Raw genomic sequence first — 15,575 nt, 5'->3', positions numbered from 1 at the left:
ATATCTATTGATCCAATTAGTAATGGATAACTGTACACTATAGGTACCACTCAGTATTCAAATATAATCAACTTGTTTTGGTGATATTTGGTAGTGTGGGTAGGTATACCATATAATATACTGTGCTGGTCCATTTGGAACTGAACTAGGGGATTATGTATATGTGGTGAGGCAAATAGTCCCACCCAAATAATGATCTGGTTCTGGGACTGTTTGACCAAAATCAGGTAGTCTTGTACTGTCCTGTAGCAGCAGATATAACTGACTCATCACACATTATTGAATTCTTTCTCACCACCACGAAATAAGCAGTATGGAATAGTATAAAAATCAATGGCTGATTGTACTTTTTACAAAACCTTTTTTGCTTGTGTCAGCAGTCTCACTAATGATACCGCAAAGATATCTGTAAACAGCTTTTGTGGTTGATCTCCCGGCCCTACTAGATCACAACCAACACTATCAGAAAGTATATTGTTTGATGGATTTAACTTTTCTGTATTTGGTTTCTTAAGTAAGAATTATTTATTATCAGCTTTGTTCTTGATTGGGTACTGACTTGAAAAAAAAAGCCTTGATATTGTGTGAAAAAGGAGATGGGGAATTTATTATTTTAATTGCCTCACTATGACTTTGAATATTGGAGTGCCTGCAAGTTTATTCTGTATTCTCTACTTGAGAGCAATTTTCTTTTTCAAGGAATCACTGTTAGAGGATTATGCTTAACATGCCTCATGTGGGGTTTGATATTAAAGTTTGTGCATGTTATAGTGTACTTGTTATTTACAAGTTTATTGCTTTTAATAACCTATATTTCCACTGCTCATCTTAGTTTGTCCTTGCTGTATTGTCGACAGGTCCCTTCTGCATTTTCTTGATCCCGAAAAATTTATTAACAAGGATGATTTTGTTGAGAAATACAAAAATCTGAGCTCCTTCAATGAAATTCAGGTGCATTACATATCATCCAGCTAGCTTTTCTATTTCGACATATATTATTGGATATGATAATGCAAACTATTTTTTTGTGCATAAAAAGTGCAAATCTTTGTGTATAGCTTGCCAATCTCCATAAGGAATTGAGGCCACACATTCTTCGAAGAATCATAAAAGATGTGGAGAAGTCCTTACCTCCAAAAATTGAACGCATTCTTAGGGTGGAAATGTCTCCTCTTCAGAAGCAGTAAGATTTCTCACCCTATGCGATTGGTCGACCATAAACTTTTTGTTTCTGAGTGAACTGGATATTATCTGCTATTACATATATTCTGACAGGTACTATAAGTGGATTTTGGAGCGTAATTTTCACAATCTAAACAAAGGAGTTCGTGGAAATCAGGTCTGCCCTTCAACCATTACTCCATGATATGCATGAGTATAGTATTTATGTCAGTTATATGTCATACTTGATGAAAATCTTGTTGTAGATCTAAGTGGATTGTATGGCACTATAACTGCTATGAATTAGTTTAAGACAGTATTGTTATTCTGCCTTATTATCATTCATCTGTTTAATGTTATTAGTTGATATCAGATATTTCAATATCAGTCCATACTAATTTCGGTGACTGGTTGGACTGGCATAATATTGATAAACTGACCCATACCACCTTACACACTGGATTCAACAAGAAAAATAAATAAATAATGACCAGTGTGACCTATATGGCCTTGTACCAGTCCTTGGACAGATAACACTAAAATTTGATTCCTTTGTTAGTGTTCTTCCATATATATATATATATATATATATATGTATAATGTTTTGGTTTTCTATGCAATTATTTTCGTGTTTGTGACCAAAACCATGCACAATAAATTGCTTACAACTAATTGTAATTTATATTTGGTGAATCTCAATGGTCCAACATGATCATATCATAACAAACATCTTATGCCTGTCATTTCTTTAATTAATGATCATATCATAATTAGCATCATATAATAAGAAGTCTATCTAATTGGTACCTAATTGGACCTAAATTCAAGTAATTAAGCTAATAAAGTTGGTTTGGATTTACCTAATTTTGTAGAAATATCTGGCTGGATCTTCAATTCCAACTTTCCCCTCAAGAAATTGGGCTTTTCCCTTCAACTATTGCTTGAATCTGGAAGAGGTTTGGATGTGATTTGGCAGAATTGGGGGGAAATTTGGTAAGAGAAAGGAATGAGAGTGAGAGAGGGTGCTGTGCTGTACTTGGAAAAGAATGGGAAAAGAGGGCTGAATGGCACAGCTTTGAAGTCACAAAGAGACCCCAATAGGTATTTTTGAGTATAATCACCCCAGATGGGCTTACTGGATGGTAAACCCTATTTTGGCAATGAACCACGTAGTTCACTGTGGTCCGTGTGCCATTAGCCTGCCTGAATGGTGTCTATCGGGAGGTGCACACCAATCCACGTATATACTATATATTACTGTAATTTAAAGATCCAATTTGAGTTTAGATATGAATAAGTTTGTAGTACTTTTCAAGAGTAGCATCTTAGTGACATGCAATTTTAAGGCCAATATAATTATGTATCATCAGCAACATGAGTCGAAAAAGCTTTTGGGCAATTGGTATGTGACTATCATCTGTTTCTCTAAGTTCATGGATTTATTTTCTTAAGTATTTGTGAGTTTCTTTTTTCTTGTTTCAAACTATTCTGGAATCTAGGTAATAGCGAGTGTCACTGAAAGTTTGGAACTTTGTTTTCATATGGGTAAGGGTGTCCATGTGATGGCAGCATGTTTGTTGTTTATAGGAGGCTTTACAGTAGGTATGTTGATCCAAATGCATGTAAATGATTAAACGAATAAATCCATTGATTTATTTTACTTCTAAATGGGAGTAGAAAGAAATATTTAGTATGTATTATTTCTTAGACTTCTAGATGTTTCTGAGACTTCCAAGATAATGATTATTATCTTTTTGAACATTATGCAGGTTTCACTTTTAAATATTGTTGTTGAGTTGAAGAAATGCTGCAACCATCCTTTCTTGTTCGAGAGTGCTGATCATGGTTATGGTGGAGATAATGGCACTAGTGATATTAATAAAGTTGAGCGAATAGTTATGAGCAGCGGGAAATTAGTAATTCTTGACAAACTACTTATTAGGTTGAGAGAGACAAATCATCGTGTATTAATATTCTCACAGGTTTGTATTTTCTGTTCTGCCAGTACAACTTGAACTAGTGCAAAGATCAGCTATACTTTTTGCAATTTCTCTTTACATGGTCAGGCAATTTTTTGGGTGGAAAACAAGCCGTAATCCTAATTTAATTGGCCTTCTATTTGTAAGATTTGTTTCAAGTAAGTTACAGAACTTACTAGTTAGTGGGCATTAATCATTCGGAGGTATGTTACTCCTATATATAATGACTTCTGAGTGATTAAGATAAAGGTTATTTTGTGATAATGCAATGCTATTTTGTCCATGTCTCATTTTCCTTTATCATGATAAAACTGGCATCTAATTCAGAAAACAGGGTACAACTTAGATTGGGTTAGTGATGTACTGGTTCTTGGTTTGTCCAGTAGTCTATAATCTATCTAATCACGAAAATGAGGTTGATATTAGATTGGCCTAGTGACATACAAATTTGAGGATTGTTACTTCTAATTTACATGTGACGTCTTTTGTGGTATATTTAACAAAACTAAAATTCCTTGTTTCGGAATTGCTTTTACTCTGCAAATGCTTTATTTATGTGATTTCTAAGTGTTTCTTTGCTTCTTGAATCTGTGTGTTTTTGTATTAACTTGATGCAACATCATTTCTAATGCTTCATCATGTCAAGAATTTTGACACAGATTTTATAATTAAAGGCACTTGTTTCCCATTTAATTGCTTTTAGAAGGAAACAATATTTGGAATGTGCATTATGTATCTTTTGGTTGAATAGATTATTGATCTTATGAACAACCAGCAATGAAGAACTTTATGTTTCATCACCTTATTTCATTTTTGACTATATCATAATTGAATATTGGGGTTTTTATTATAATCATAATATAATTGAACAATCCTATTTCCCTTTTTCCCTTGCATGTTGAAAAAAAATAATACGATACAATTGGATGTTGAGTATATTCAAGTGCTTGAGATTGGAATTTTATTTTGTTTTAAGAGAGACAATGCTGCTTTGTTCTAAACCTCTGCTGATATCGTATGTATTTGTTCCACTCTTTATAAAGTCATAGCTTCAGATGGATGTGGCATTAGAGCCATTTTTCCCATTATTCAGATGAATCTGGAGAGGTTAGACTCTGGCACCCAGCACTGGATTTAGTAGGCTCAAGATGTACACATGTTGAGGTTTTCACAAAATTATCTAGTACAAAACCATAATAAGATTATTTTCATGTATTTTGACTTTTGATGGAGGAATGGTCATTTTTGCCTAATGTTCCATGAATGACTTCGTCAATGCACCAGATCAACTTGATTTGATACTTCTGATTGATAAAGATTGGAAGAAGGAAGGTCCTTTAAGTTAGTCAATTCTAAGAAAAAGAATTAATGAGTTAAAATTACTCATAAAGATGCGAATCAAAATATACCAAAGGGTTGAATATTTACTTTGATGAGGCAATGATGGAGATATAAAAGGTAACTTAGAGGTTCAACCATTATGATTCTGGAGGTTCGCATATATAATGACAACCTGGTATAGTGTGTGTTTTGACCAACTGTAAGTTCTCTGGGATGTGAAATGTTACTTGAGCTATTGATGCCAGATCTGCAATGGTATTTTTTTAATGTTTTTTAGAATTGCTTCTTTCACCAACAGAACTATGTAAAATACTGCTTACTGGTGTGCCATTTTGATATGCAGATGGTTAGAATGTTGGACATACTTGCCGAGTATTTATCTTTTAGGGGATTCCAATTTCAGAGGCTTGATGGTAGTACGAGAGCTGATCTTCGTCACCAGGCCATGGAACACTTCAATGCGCCTGGAAGTGATGATTTCTGTTTCCTCTTGTCAACTCGTGCTGGTGGACTAGGAATTAATCTTGCAACTGCAGATACTGTCATTATATTCGATTCGGACTGGAACCCACAAAATGATTTACAGGTCTGGATGAATGCAATCATCTTTTTTGGAACCTAAGAGTTTTAAACTTTGGTTTTTGTTGAACGTTTTCACAAATTCACTTAGCAGATTTAGCCCACAAAATTTGATGATCTTGTATTATGTGCTGGAGAAGCATATTATGTGTGTTGAATTTAATTTGATCTCTTGTTTTCTTTTTTGCATGTATAGGCAATGAGCAGAGCGCATAGGATAGGGCAACAAGAAGTAGTAAATATTTATCGATTCGTTACCAGCAGAAGTGTTGAAGAGGACATATTAGAGCGTGCCAAGAAGAAGATGGTAATATACAATTTGAAGGGATACTTTTACATTGTTTCTTTAGAAGAGTACTGAATGTGTTTCTATGATTTATAATATTGTTTCTATGATTTATAATTAACTGTCCTAATTTGTAGGTTTTGGATCACCTGGTAATCCAGAAGTTAAATGCTGAGGGCAGGCTTGAAAAGAAAGAAACAAAGAAAGGAAGCTCTATGTTTGACAAGGTCAAATTCATTTTTTAAAGCCTATGCTACAAATAATATTTCAGCCATTTTTGTCTTTGAATCTTCATAACATTTGAAATTTTTTTGCATTTTTTAATTTATCATGATAAATTCCTAGTCCATAATTCTATTGTATTTGTTCAGAATTTTTTTGGGAATTTTCTATTTAAAATCATTCACTCGGTAAATGCAGCGTGAACTTTCTGCAATTTTGAGGTTTGGAGCTGAGGAGTTGTTCAAGGAAGAAAAAGATGATGAAGATAACAAGCGACTGGAAACCATGGATATTGATGAAATTCTTGAAAGAGCTGAAAAGGTTGAATCCAAGGAGCCTGATGGAGAGGAAGGGAATGAATTACTAAGTGCTTTCAAGGCAAGAAGTCTATGCTAGTATCAAGCTAAAACATGATTCTGGACCTTTCTTGATCTCATTTTATGCTCTAGTTTTGCTAATTATTTCTCCTATTTTTGTTTATATGCACATACAGGTTGCCAATTTCTGCAGTGCTGAAGATGATGCAACCTTTTGGAGTCGTTTGATTCAACCAGAAGCACAAGATCAAGTTGATGTATTTACTTGCTTCAGTGCATATATGTGAATATGATGATTTGATATACACAATTTTATGTTTATGTTTTTTCTTTCTATTTTTTCTAATTTATAGTTCGTGCAGTGTCCTTATCCAGTCCTGCTACTACTATCTTACTAGAAAAGTAAGTAGCTGTATAACTGTTATGCTCAATTTCCAGGCAGCCTTGGCACCTCGTGCTGCAAGAAACATCAAAAGCTATGCTGAGCATGAACAACCTGAGAAAAGCACGAAGAGTAAAAAGAGTGTGGTTGATTCTCGAGAAAAGACACAGAAGCGTTCCAGCAAAGCTGCAGATGCTCTGGTCCATTCTCTACCAATAATCGAGGGGGCTGCAGCTCAAGTAAGGGAATGGTCTTTTGGTGGTTTGCCGAAGAAAGATGCTTCACATTTCGTCCGAGCGGTATAGTTTTTCTTATTTGAAATTTTTTATTTCTTTGCCTAAGTCTATTGGCAAGTAGTGACATGATGACAAGTAGCACAAATTTGCTGAATTATTGTTTGTTGATGCTTTAAGCTATTGACTTTAAGGAGATGTAATCGATTTGGTTAAGTTTTTGAGGTTTAACTGTGTGATGTTACTTCTATCAATCACAGACTTGTTTCTTCATATGTTATTGTTTTTTAGATATTCTATTATTCATTGTTTTTAATTCTTGTCGTCAGGTAAAAAGATTTGGAAATCCACGTCAAATTGACCTCATTGTGGCTGAGGTTGGTGGTGTAGTTGAAGCAGCTCTTCCAGAGGCCCAGATTGAGCTATTTGATTTATTGATCGATGGTTGTAGGGAAGCAGTCAGTGGAGGAAACATAGATGCTAAGGTTTGCTCCGATGATTGATTTGTTTTTTCCAATCTGCTACAAAGTTGTATTCAGTTTTTAATTTCTGGTGGTGTCAACAGGGAACTCTCTTAGATTTTTTTGGTGTATCTGTAAAGGCCCATGAATTTTTAAATCGTGTTGAAGAGCTTCAGCTTCTAGCAAAGCGCATTGGACGATATAAAGATCCTGTTTCTCAATTCCGTCTGGTAACACAACATAAAAGTCCACAATGGTCTAAAAGCTGTGGTTGGAATTCAGGTTGACTGTTGCCTGGTTATCAATTTTGCTCTGCTATAATCAAGATTCACTACTAATGAAATCTTATCTTTCTTTTCAAAATTAGTTGATGACGCGAGATTGCTGCTTGGGATATATTATCATGGATATGGCAATTGGGAAAAGATAAGATTAGATCCTAGTCTTGGTCTAACAAAGAAAATTGCTCCAATAACTCTTGGGGAACGGGAAACATTTTTACCTCGTGCTCCTAACTTAGACAATCGTGCTAGTGCTCTTCTGCAGAAGGTATGTTGTTCATTGGTTCCATCAATTTATCATTCTTTCTACTTTCATTCTTATATACTTTTCTATTTGATGATTATGCAATATTTTTATGTGGCACCAGTCTTTGAAGGATTTCGTTATTTGTTTTCTTGCAGCCTGTATTTTCTCATGTATATATCATGATTTTTAATTTTTTATCTACCTTTTCTAATTTTACTTTTTTCTAAGTATCTGATTGTCATGGCATCTGATAAGTTCATTTTGGATTTATCATAAGCTTCTTTCTTTAGCAACATAGATTCAGAAAAGCTATAAAATTCATGCATACAAAAAAGGATTCTGAAAATATGATTTAAAGTTAACAAGCTTTAGCATGTGGATATTCTTTGAAGAATTTTATAAGCAGGTGTTGAATATCCAACTTTCACATGAAGAATATGTGGAAGGTATATCTCAAAAGGGACTTGATTTGTTTCATAAAAAAATTAATAAATATAGTTGTTTTCCACAAGGCTCTGATATAGCATAAATATTGCCTTTGGTGATGACTGAAGGGTATATGGTTCAGATCCTTGATTGCTGTTACCATTCTTGTCCGCAAGGAATAGGCATAGCCAAGTTTGACTAATTGCCTTGAACAATTTGAGCTGCTTGGTTGTCTTACACAACTCCCCATATTTGGAATATGTGATTCCATCTATTGCGAACTGTGTTCCATAAATTAATAAATTTGGCACCTCTATCTGTAATTCTTTATAATCTTACAAAACCATAGTGCAATTTATTGTTGATTGCAAATGAAATAATAAAGAAATAGTTCAAAAAAGAATTCCTCAAGTTTTCTTGAATTTCCCTTTAATGCAATTCATTCCTGGTATTTTGGTGAAATTTACTGCCAATTGAAAGTTACTAGTAACATTTATGGTACATATACAAGTAATAACATTTAATTATGTGGCAAGAGTGACATCCTAGTGCATTGACATACACATACGAAATATGTGGGTACTCGAAATTATTAAGGCCTTGGTACTTCCCATCCAAAATTAGTGAGGGATTGCTCCAATCATAAATCAGCATTGTTGAGCATGGTCTAGTGGTCCTTAAGTACCTGAGAATGGAAATGCAACCTTGTTTTGCTTACCTGTATAAGAAAGGAATCCAATATAGGATCTGTGTAGCAACCTATAGCGTCCAATACTCCAATATCATTGGATGAAATCTTGAAAGTGAACTGTATATTTACCAGAATTGAGTTATATGTTGAAGACAGGTATTTTGACGGACTGACAAAGACGAGCCGGTACATATTAGTCCAATCAATTTTTAAAGGAAGGAAGAGTGACGGAGGTAGAAGACTGCATTAAGAACTTGCTCTGACAACAAACTGATGTTTGCATGTTTGTGATGCCATTAGCATGAATATGATAGATATGATAAAATGCAGCGAAGGATGAAGGGTGGAGAAAACCGTAATAAGGAAGATAGGATTTATAGGCAGGGCAGAATTGTGTATTCAAGACAAATCAATTGAAACTAGCTTACCAAACTAATGAAATGCAAATGACTCTGATACCAAACAAATTTAAGTACAAATACTAAGATTATAAAGAGAATGAAAGGATTAGAGAGGTAGCAGACTAGTACATAAAATGGGATCAGAAACAAGAATAATATCTCAAGTAGAGGGAGGAGATAACCATGACTATCTTACCATGGGGTGTAGGATGAGGGGGACACAAATCATGGTATGGAAGACGGAGATCAGAAGTCGAATGTATTCATGAGTAACAGATAATCAAGGTCAACTGCCCAATACAATCATAACCAAACTCCTTGTTGGTTTCTGTTGGTTTCTACAGAAACCTATTCATAGATAGTTAATGAACAAGAAAAATATATTGCTGCACTTCAGCTACAATAATTTATCTACTCTAGAAAAGAACATTTAGATTACAATGTAATTCTAGTAGGTAGATCATTTAACTTGAATGTGATTTGTTAAAGACAAATCCTGCAGATCTGGAATTTGGTTAGGTGAATTTCTTATAATTTCTTATTTTGGAAATGAATGTCTCAGATTCTGAAGTACATTGGAGTTCCATCATGTAGACAACTTAATTATTCAGATCCCATTATAACAGGACCATCTGTGAACAAGGATGTGGTTTCTTAAAGTTTAACCTTGTATAGTTTAATCAATTAATGAGTGCTTGATTGCCTTGACCTTCAGTTTATTAGCCCAGTTAGACGGTGCAGTTCTTCTAAGATGGGACTCGATGACTGATAATTCTTAGGTTTAGTAGAGCAGCTTTACTGTTAGAAGAGCACCTGATATTTAATACCCAGATTTTCTGCTCATTAGAGTTGCAGAGTGCCAATACCTCTTTCATTTCATTGTCATTGACATGTAAAGACATTTTGTTGTTCATTAAATGATTTGAATTGAATTTCTCACCATTTTTTGTGAGGCCTAATATTAGTTCTTAACACTGATTAGGTATATAAATCGTAGAAATTCAAGTAATTCAAACTGGAACTTTCCAGCATACAAACACGTGGTATGCCAGCATACTGGATGACACAGAGAGGGGGGAGGAGAAGAAGTGGAGCAGAGATGGAAAACAAGGAGGCGAAGTACCGAGCGCAGGGTGAGAAAGTGAGTTGCAATGAGCTATGTGATTCTTGTGCTTGTGAGTGGGTTGTTGGGTGGCAGGCATCGAGTCATGGAGTTCGGGGAATGATACAGATTGTGAGAGAGAGAGAGAGAGAGAGAGTTTTAGTGAAGGCTTTTAATAAAAATTCCTGAACTGGACATATTGGACCAGTATTTATCATCCAGTTTGTATCAGTTCAGCCAGTTTTTTAAACCATGATGATCATTACAGATTTTGCTTCAGTTAATATCTCATCATTGTCCAAGAATTGATTATATAATTGCATTTGGTGTAGATATTACATGAATACCTCGCTAGGCACTTTGGGTAGGTTTTCTTATCGTCTATAATTCAGTTGTTATCTAAGAAAGTTATTATATATTTTGTATGTAGGACGACAACAAGCTGTAATGTCCAAACTATTTGGAGCTGGCTGCATGGCTCTTTTCCTGTCATAACACTATTTATTGTTTCCAATCTCTTATAGTATGTAGTTGGTGCAATAATTGTCAGACTTATCTTATTGTATTGTTATCAGTTCAGCTTCTTCTTGCTTTGTGAGTCAAACCCAATGAATATATTTTGATCACCAAATTGTGATTGTTCCTTAATTTTTATTTTTTCCTGGGTTGATTTGGTTGTCAGTTGGATTGCAAACAACTGATACATTATTACTGTGGCTTGAATTTCTGTTCTTAGGAGTTTGCAAGCATTAATGGTAAGACCAAAGTTAAAGGTTCTCGCAAGGTTGTCAATGAAGGGGAAAATGTATCAAAATTTTCTGGCAGTCGAGTAAGAGATGTGAACATGAAAGCTGGTTTGTCAAAACTGAATTCCAGAGAAAAAGATCGTTTCCAGAAGCTTAAAGTAGAACCTCAGGTTAAAGAGGAAGGTGAAATATCAGATTCTGAGCAGGAAAGATATCAAAAGCTAAAGGAGGAGAAGTGGATGGAATGGTGTGCAGATGTCATGGAAGAGGAGGAGCAAACATTAAAGCGCCTACAAAGGTTGCAGACTACCAGTATAGATCTTCCCAAAGAGAAGGTTGGTTCTACTATCTTGTTTAGGTTGTAGTTCAATTTTTTTTCGTTTGTTGTTGAAAATGGAGCCTTCCAGTTTTCTTGTCTTCATTCAATTCAAACATGTTACTTCTTCAGGTTCTTTTGCGAATTAGAAGGTACCTCCAACTTATTGGAAGAAAGATTGACAATATTGTACAGCAACATGAAGTATCATATAAGCAATCCCGTAAGTTACATTATTCCCATCCTCTTTTCATTTCAGCTATATGATTAATGCTATAATTTCAATGTGTTTCTGTTTGCTGAGGTCTTTTCACCGGTAGATACATATTTGTGCTTAATTTCATGAACTTATGGAAAAAATATATTTTTTAAACAAATTAGTATTCTTATGAAATGCAGTTACATAATTTTACTTGACATGCACACAGTTTAGTGCAAGGTTCATCGTACTGTAGCATACCAGTTAGTATAAGTGGTACATACTAGCCCGATAGGGGATCGGTACTGATGGCACATACTGATACATTAGTATGTCCCATTATACCGTGTGTCGGTACATCGATATGGCTCGGTATATACCATACCAATGGTCGATCGGTACATCGGTACAGACCAATAAGATGAATCATGGTTTGGTGAGTCAAAAGGGAGCACTTTTAAATTACTATTGGATAAATTTAGGAATTTGTGGAGTTAACCTTTTATCAAATGTGTCAGTAGGTTACATAATTATGTGGTGCCCAATGGTACATAAAGGGATGTCACCTATGAAACATACCTCAATGTTTTACTTGGTGATAGAAAAAAACAGATACAGGGATATATTTATAAGCTAATAAAAAAGTTATGAAAATACAAAATGCATAATCTAATTTAAATATGTTAAACAAGTAATAGATTTTCTAATGGGTTTTTGATCATTAACCAAGCTGGCTCAGGTTAGCTCAAGGATGCCTTTTGAGTTGGTTCAATCTGGTGTCAATGCCTTTTGACTTAGGTTTGTGCAGGTCTTGTCCTTACAAGCATTTGCACCGGGCTGAGATATTGTGGATGTGCATTGGCTTGGTCCATTACCAGCCCTATGTGAGCCCCTCGGTAGCAGTTATTTAGGGTTGAAGGGTGCCACTTCTCAACCATCTTTCACCTGTAGTAACCTTCACACTTTAATTTGGTGTTGAGGTCACATCCCTACCCCACCCTGGAAAAAATGGAACTACTCTCCCTGACATATATGATTGGTGGTTATTATCTTGCAAACAGCCCAAGAGCAGCTGACATGGGATAGCATCACACTGCAGTTCAACACTTTTGCTGCCTATTCCTTCTTGGTCTCCTTTGGTCGTTCATCATGGTGACCGCTGAGGATGCATCTGGTACAAGAGAACATGCATCTGACCTGGTTGGAATGGGCAATATGCATCAACATGGTGGAACCTGGATCCTCTTATACAGTATGGCTGGTTCTACCACTGCGTAATGCAACAGGCATTGCCACTAGGAAGTCACTGAATGTCTTCATACTCTAGGTTTGCCACTAGATAAGATAGTAGCTGAATGCCTTCACACGCTAGGTTCGCCACTAGGTGTGTGGATAATATTTAAAAATGGTGTCCTAACCAATCAATAATTGGCATGCTATAAGTTGTAGAATCTATTCTATATAGTGGCTACACGTAACATCTGGTGGAAACTTAGTATGGCTAATGACAATGTATTATAATTAGAAAAGGAGTTTTGGAATAATATGTTCTTTTATCATTTTTATGTTGCACTGAAGTTAGATTGTTTTTGCTATATCTTGTGATAGTCATTTTGCTTGTAATCCATGTTCATCACCAAACTGTCATTGTTTTTTGTTAACACTGAGGTGTAAGAAAGCATATCTTTTTTTAACCGTTTTTATATGCCATACAGGAATGACAATGAGATTATGGAATTACGTCTCCACCTTTTCCAATTTGACTGGAGAGAGGTTACATGAAATCTATTCAAAACTCAAAGAGGAGCAAAATGATGCTGGAGTTGGACCTTCGTACATTAACAGTTATGGAACCCTCAACAGTAACCAGTTCCCTACTTTGAATAATGATCTACAAAGAAGGCAAAGACCTTACCAGCATTCATCCCAACCCTCAGAAGCATTTCACCGGAATCAATCCACAGGAAAATCAGAAGCTTGGAAACGCAGGAAAAGATCTGAAATGGATAACCAACTTCTAATCCACAGTCATTGTCAGCCAGATATGATGAGCAATGGCGTTCGTCTAAATGAGCAGACAAATTCTGCAGGGATTTTGGGTAAGGGTCCAGTAGAAATGAGGAGGTATCCAAATGATAGACCTAATAGAGCACATCCTGGCCGTTTTCCTCCAGGACAAGGTCACATGTCATAGCTCAAATAGTACATCCCTGTGTCGGAGCTGCTATCAGCAAGTGGAATGCCATGTTGCCATTTACTTGAACATTTTTTTTTCCCGAGGGAATAAAGGTCGCCTATCCCATTGGAGAAAGTGATGCTGCAAAGTCCTGAGCCGCGACCTGAAGCTGCTGCTCGATGAGCAATGAATGATGATGACCATGTAATACATATCCGCTACCCTGAAGTTGCAGTGCTAACGCAAAGCCAAAGTAGGTTCTGCAAGAATTTTGATGCATTGAGTTTGGTAATTCGTAAATAGGTAGAGATTTTTGGTGATGGAGAAGAGCCGAGAGAGTCAGCTTCACATCAACAAAAACGTCAATACATGTAGAAACTGCTTTTACATCAAAATGTACTAGAAACCTTTGATAATTTAAAATTTAGTTGACACATGGTCTTTCCAACCTTTATGCTGTATCCGCTTTTCTTATGTCGTGTAGCCTTCTTGCCTTTTTGGTTGTATTGGTCTCCCGATTGGTGTCGAGATGTGGGTTGAGGGTAATTGATCTCTTTCATTCAAGCTCATTCAGCTTCGCCGATACTATTTTCTGGCAATGAGATGTGATTAGCTTTGTTGATACTATTTACTTGTCAACCAGATGTTACAAGAGATTTTGTTTCTATTTTCCTCCACCCATATGAAAAAGCAGTTGGATAATAGCTTATTTTTCATATTCGACAGCTTAAGTGCATGTAAGCCAAACAAGCAGGGGCTTGTCCTGCTAGACACCTTTTTCCAACCAATTTATGTAGATATTGATTCACTTTATCTTATTTTGTTCTACTTCTCCCACGGAAGGTAGGTAGATGAATCCATGCAAGTTCAATTTGTCTGGCATCCATTTTTTAATTCATATTTGTAGCATCTGTTATTTTCATATTTGCTAAAGACAATTCGAAATATTATGCCTTTGTCATGGCTGACCGTGAGTCAGGTTTTTTCATTGTTTACTTGAGATATATGTTATTTCATGTTAAACTCTTCCCAGTTCTGTAATTTTGACAGAATATTTAGTTTAGTCCCCTTTGTAATTTGAAGGTATAAAACGAATGTATGTAGTGTTTCCCATCTGTTTTCAAGTTAAGCTCCAAGAACTTGGTTGTTGATGAACTTTAATTTGGTGATCAGTGCTTCAGGCTATGTCTCATTATTTTTAACGATTTGTTTGTTTGTTTGTTGAATATCTTGTTCATCATTCTTTTAATGTTTTTCAAATTATCTTTTAAACTTGATTTACTGGATATTGTTATGTAATTCTAATCGTCTCTATTAGATTCTATATTATGGTTCGCCAGGTTTCACCCTCTCACAGATAAACCTGCTCTAATCACTTCTACCAACGAATCTAGCTGCGCCTTTCCATTGGATTGTGCTAAATCTCCATCAACGTTTATTGAATCTCCATTTTTCGTATATGATGTATTCTTCACATTTTCTTGCCTAGTTTCGATATCTGCTTTAATTATTCTCGTAAAGAAAATAAGGCCGAAAGATTTTAGTTCGTTTCTCGATTATGAGTATTAGGTTATCCAAGATTTGCACAACGCTGACATTTTACGGGCAGAAAGATCTGTTTGTTCAACACCGATATCCAAGTATTGAAGTTAGAAGAGCTATTTGTATCATCATCATCATCATCATCATATTATATGTGGTGAGAGTCTCAAATAAAAAATAGTATCTATCTACGTAGTTTGAAACCATCGCATGTCAAAATTGGGATGATGAAATCGATTCAGAGAAGTCATAGCTCTTTTGACTTGTTTTGCTAGAAAAGTCATAGCGTGGTGCTTTCGGTTCTTTCTGAACACGGAGGCCCCAAAGAGTTTCCAGTAGTTCCTCCTCCTACCTAAATAAGAACTTATACCCAACTCCAACAAGTTCTCTCGAGTGGATTCCTGTTAGAATCTTCCGCATGAAGCAAAGGATATATTACATCAAGAGATCATATCCTGGACGTACATATATGTCTTGTATTCTTCGA

At 35.5% G+C, this 15,575-nt stretch overlaps 1 protein-coding gene across 1 annotated transcript in view; it reads left to right on the top strand.

The window, feature by feature from the left end:
- LOC135588531 (protein CHROMATIN REMODELING 5-like) overlaps positions 1–14,007 on the top strand; it is a 30,766-nt gene extending 16,759 nt beyond the window's left edge. The window contains exons 16-31 of the mRNA XM_065080703.1: positions 858–951; positions 1,059–1,183; positions 1,276–1,339; positions 2,931–3,143; positions 4,825–5,067; positions 5,257–5,367; positions 5,484–5,573; positions 5,767–5,946; positions 6,062–6,142; positions 6,324–6,566; positions 6,830–6,985; positions 7,066–7,243; positions 7,329–7,510; positions 10,846–11,190; positions 11,304–11,394; positions 13,086–14,007. Of these exons, the coding sequence (XP_064936775.1) occupies positions 858–951; positions 1,059–1,183; positions 1,276–1,339; positions 2,931–3,143; positions 4,825–5,067; positions 5,257–5,367; positions 5,484–5,573; positions 5,767–5,946; positions 6,062–6,142; positions 6,324–6,566; positions 6,830–6,985; positions 7,066–7,243; positions 7,329–7,510; positions 10,846–11,190; positions 11,304–11,394; positions 13,086–13,564 (2,875 nt within the window). The 3' untranslated portion in view covers positions 13,565–14,007. The remainder of the gene's footprint in view (positions 1–857; positions 952–1,058; positions 1,184–1,275; positions 1,340–2,930; positions 3,144–4,824; positions 5,068–5,256; positions 5,368–5,483; positions 5,574–5,766; positions 5,947–6,061; positions 6,143–6,323; positions 6,567–6,829; positions 6,986–7,065; positions 7,244–7,328; positions 7,511–10,845; positions 11,191–11,303; positions 11,395–13,085) is intronic.
- Positions 14,008–15,575: the final 1,568 nt, after the last annotated feature.

Source organism: Musa acuminata, chromosome BXJ1-8 (genome assembly GCF_036884655.1).
Source record: "Musa acuminata AAA Group cultivar baxijiao chromosome BXJ1-8, Cavendish_Baxijiao_AAA, whole genome shotgun sequence".
NCBI lineage: Eukaryota > Viridiplantae > Streptophyta > Magnoliopsida > Zingiberales > Musaceae > Musa > Musa acuminata.
The sequence above is the reverse complement of the archived record's forward strand: the minus strand, read 5'-3'. Positions and strand labels throughout refer to the sequence as shown.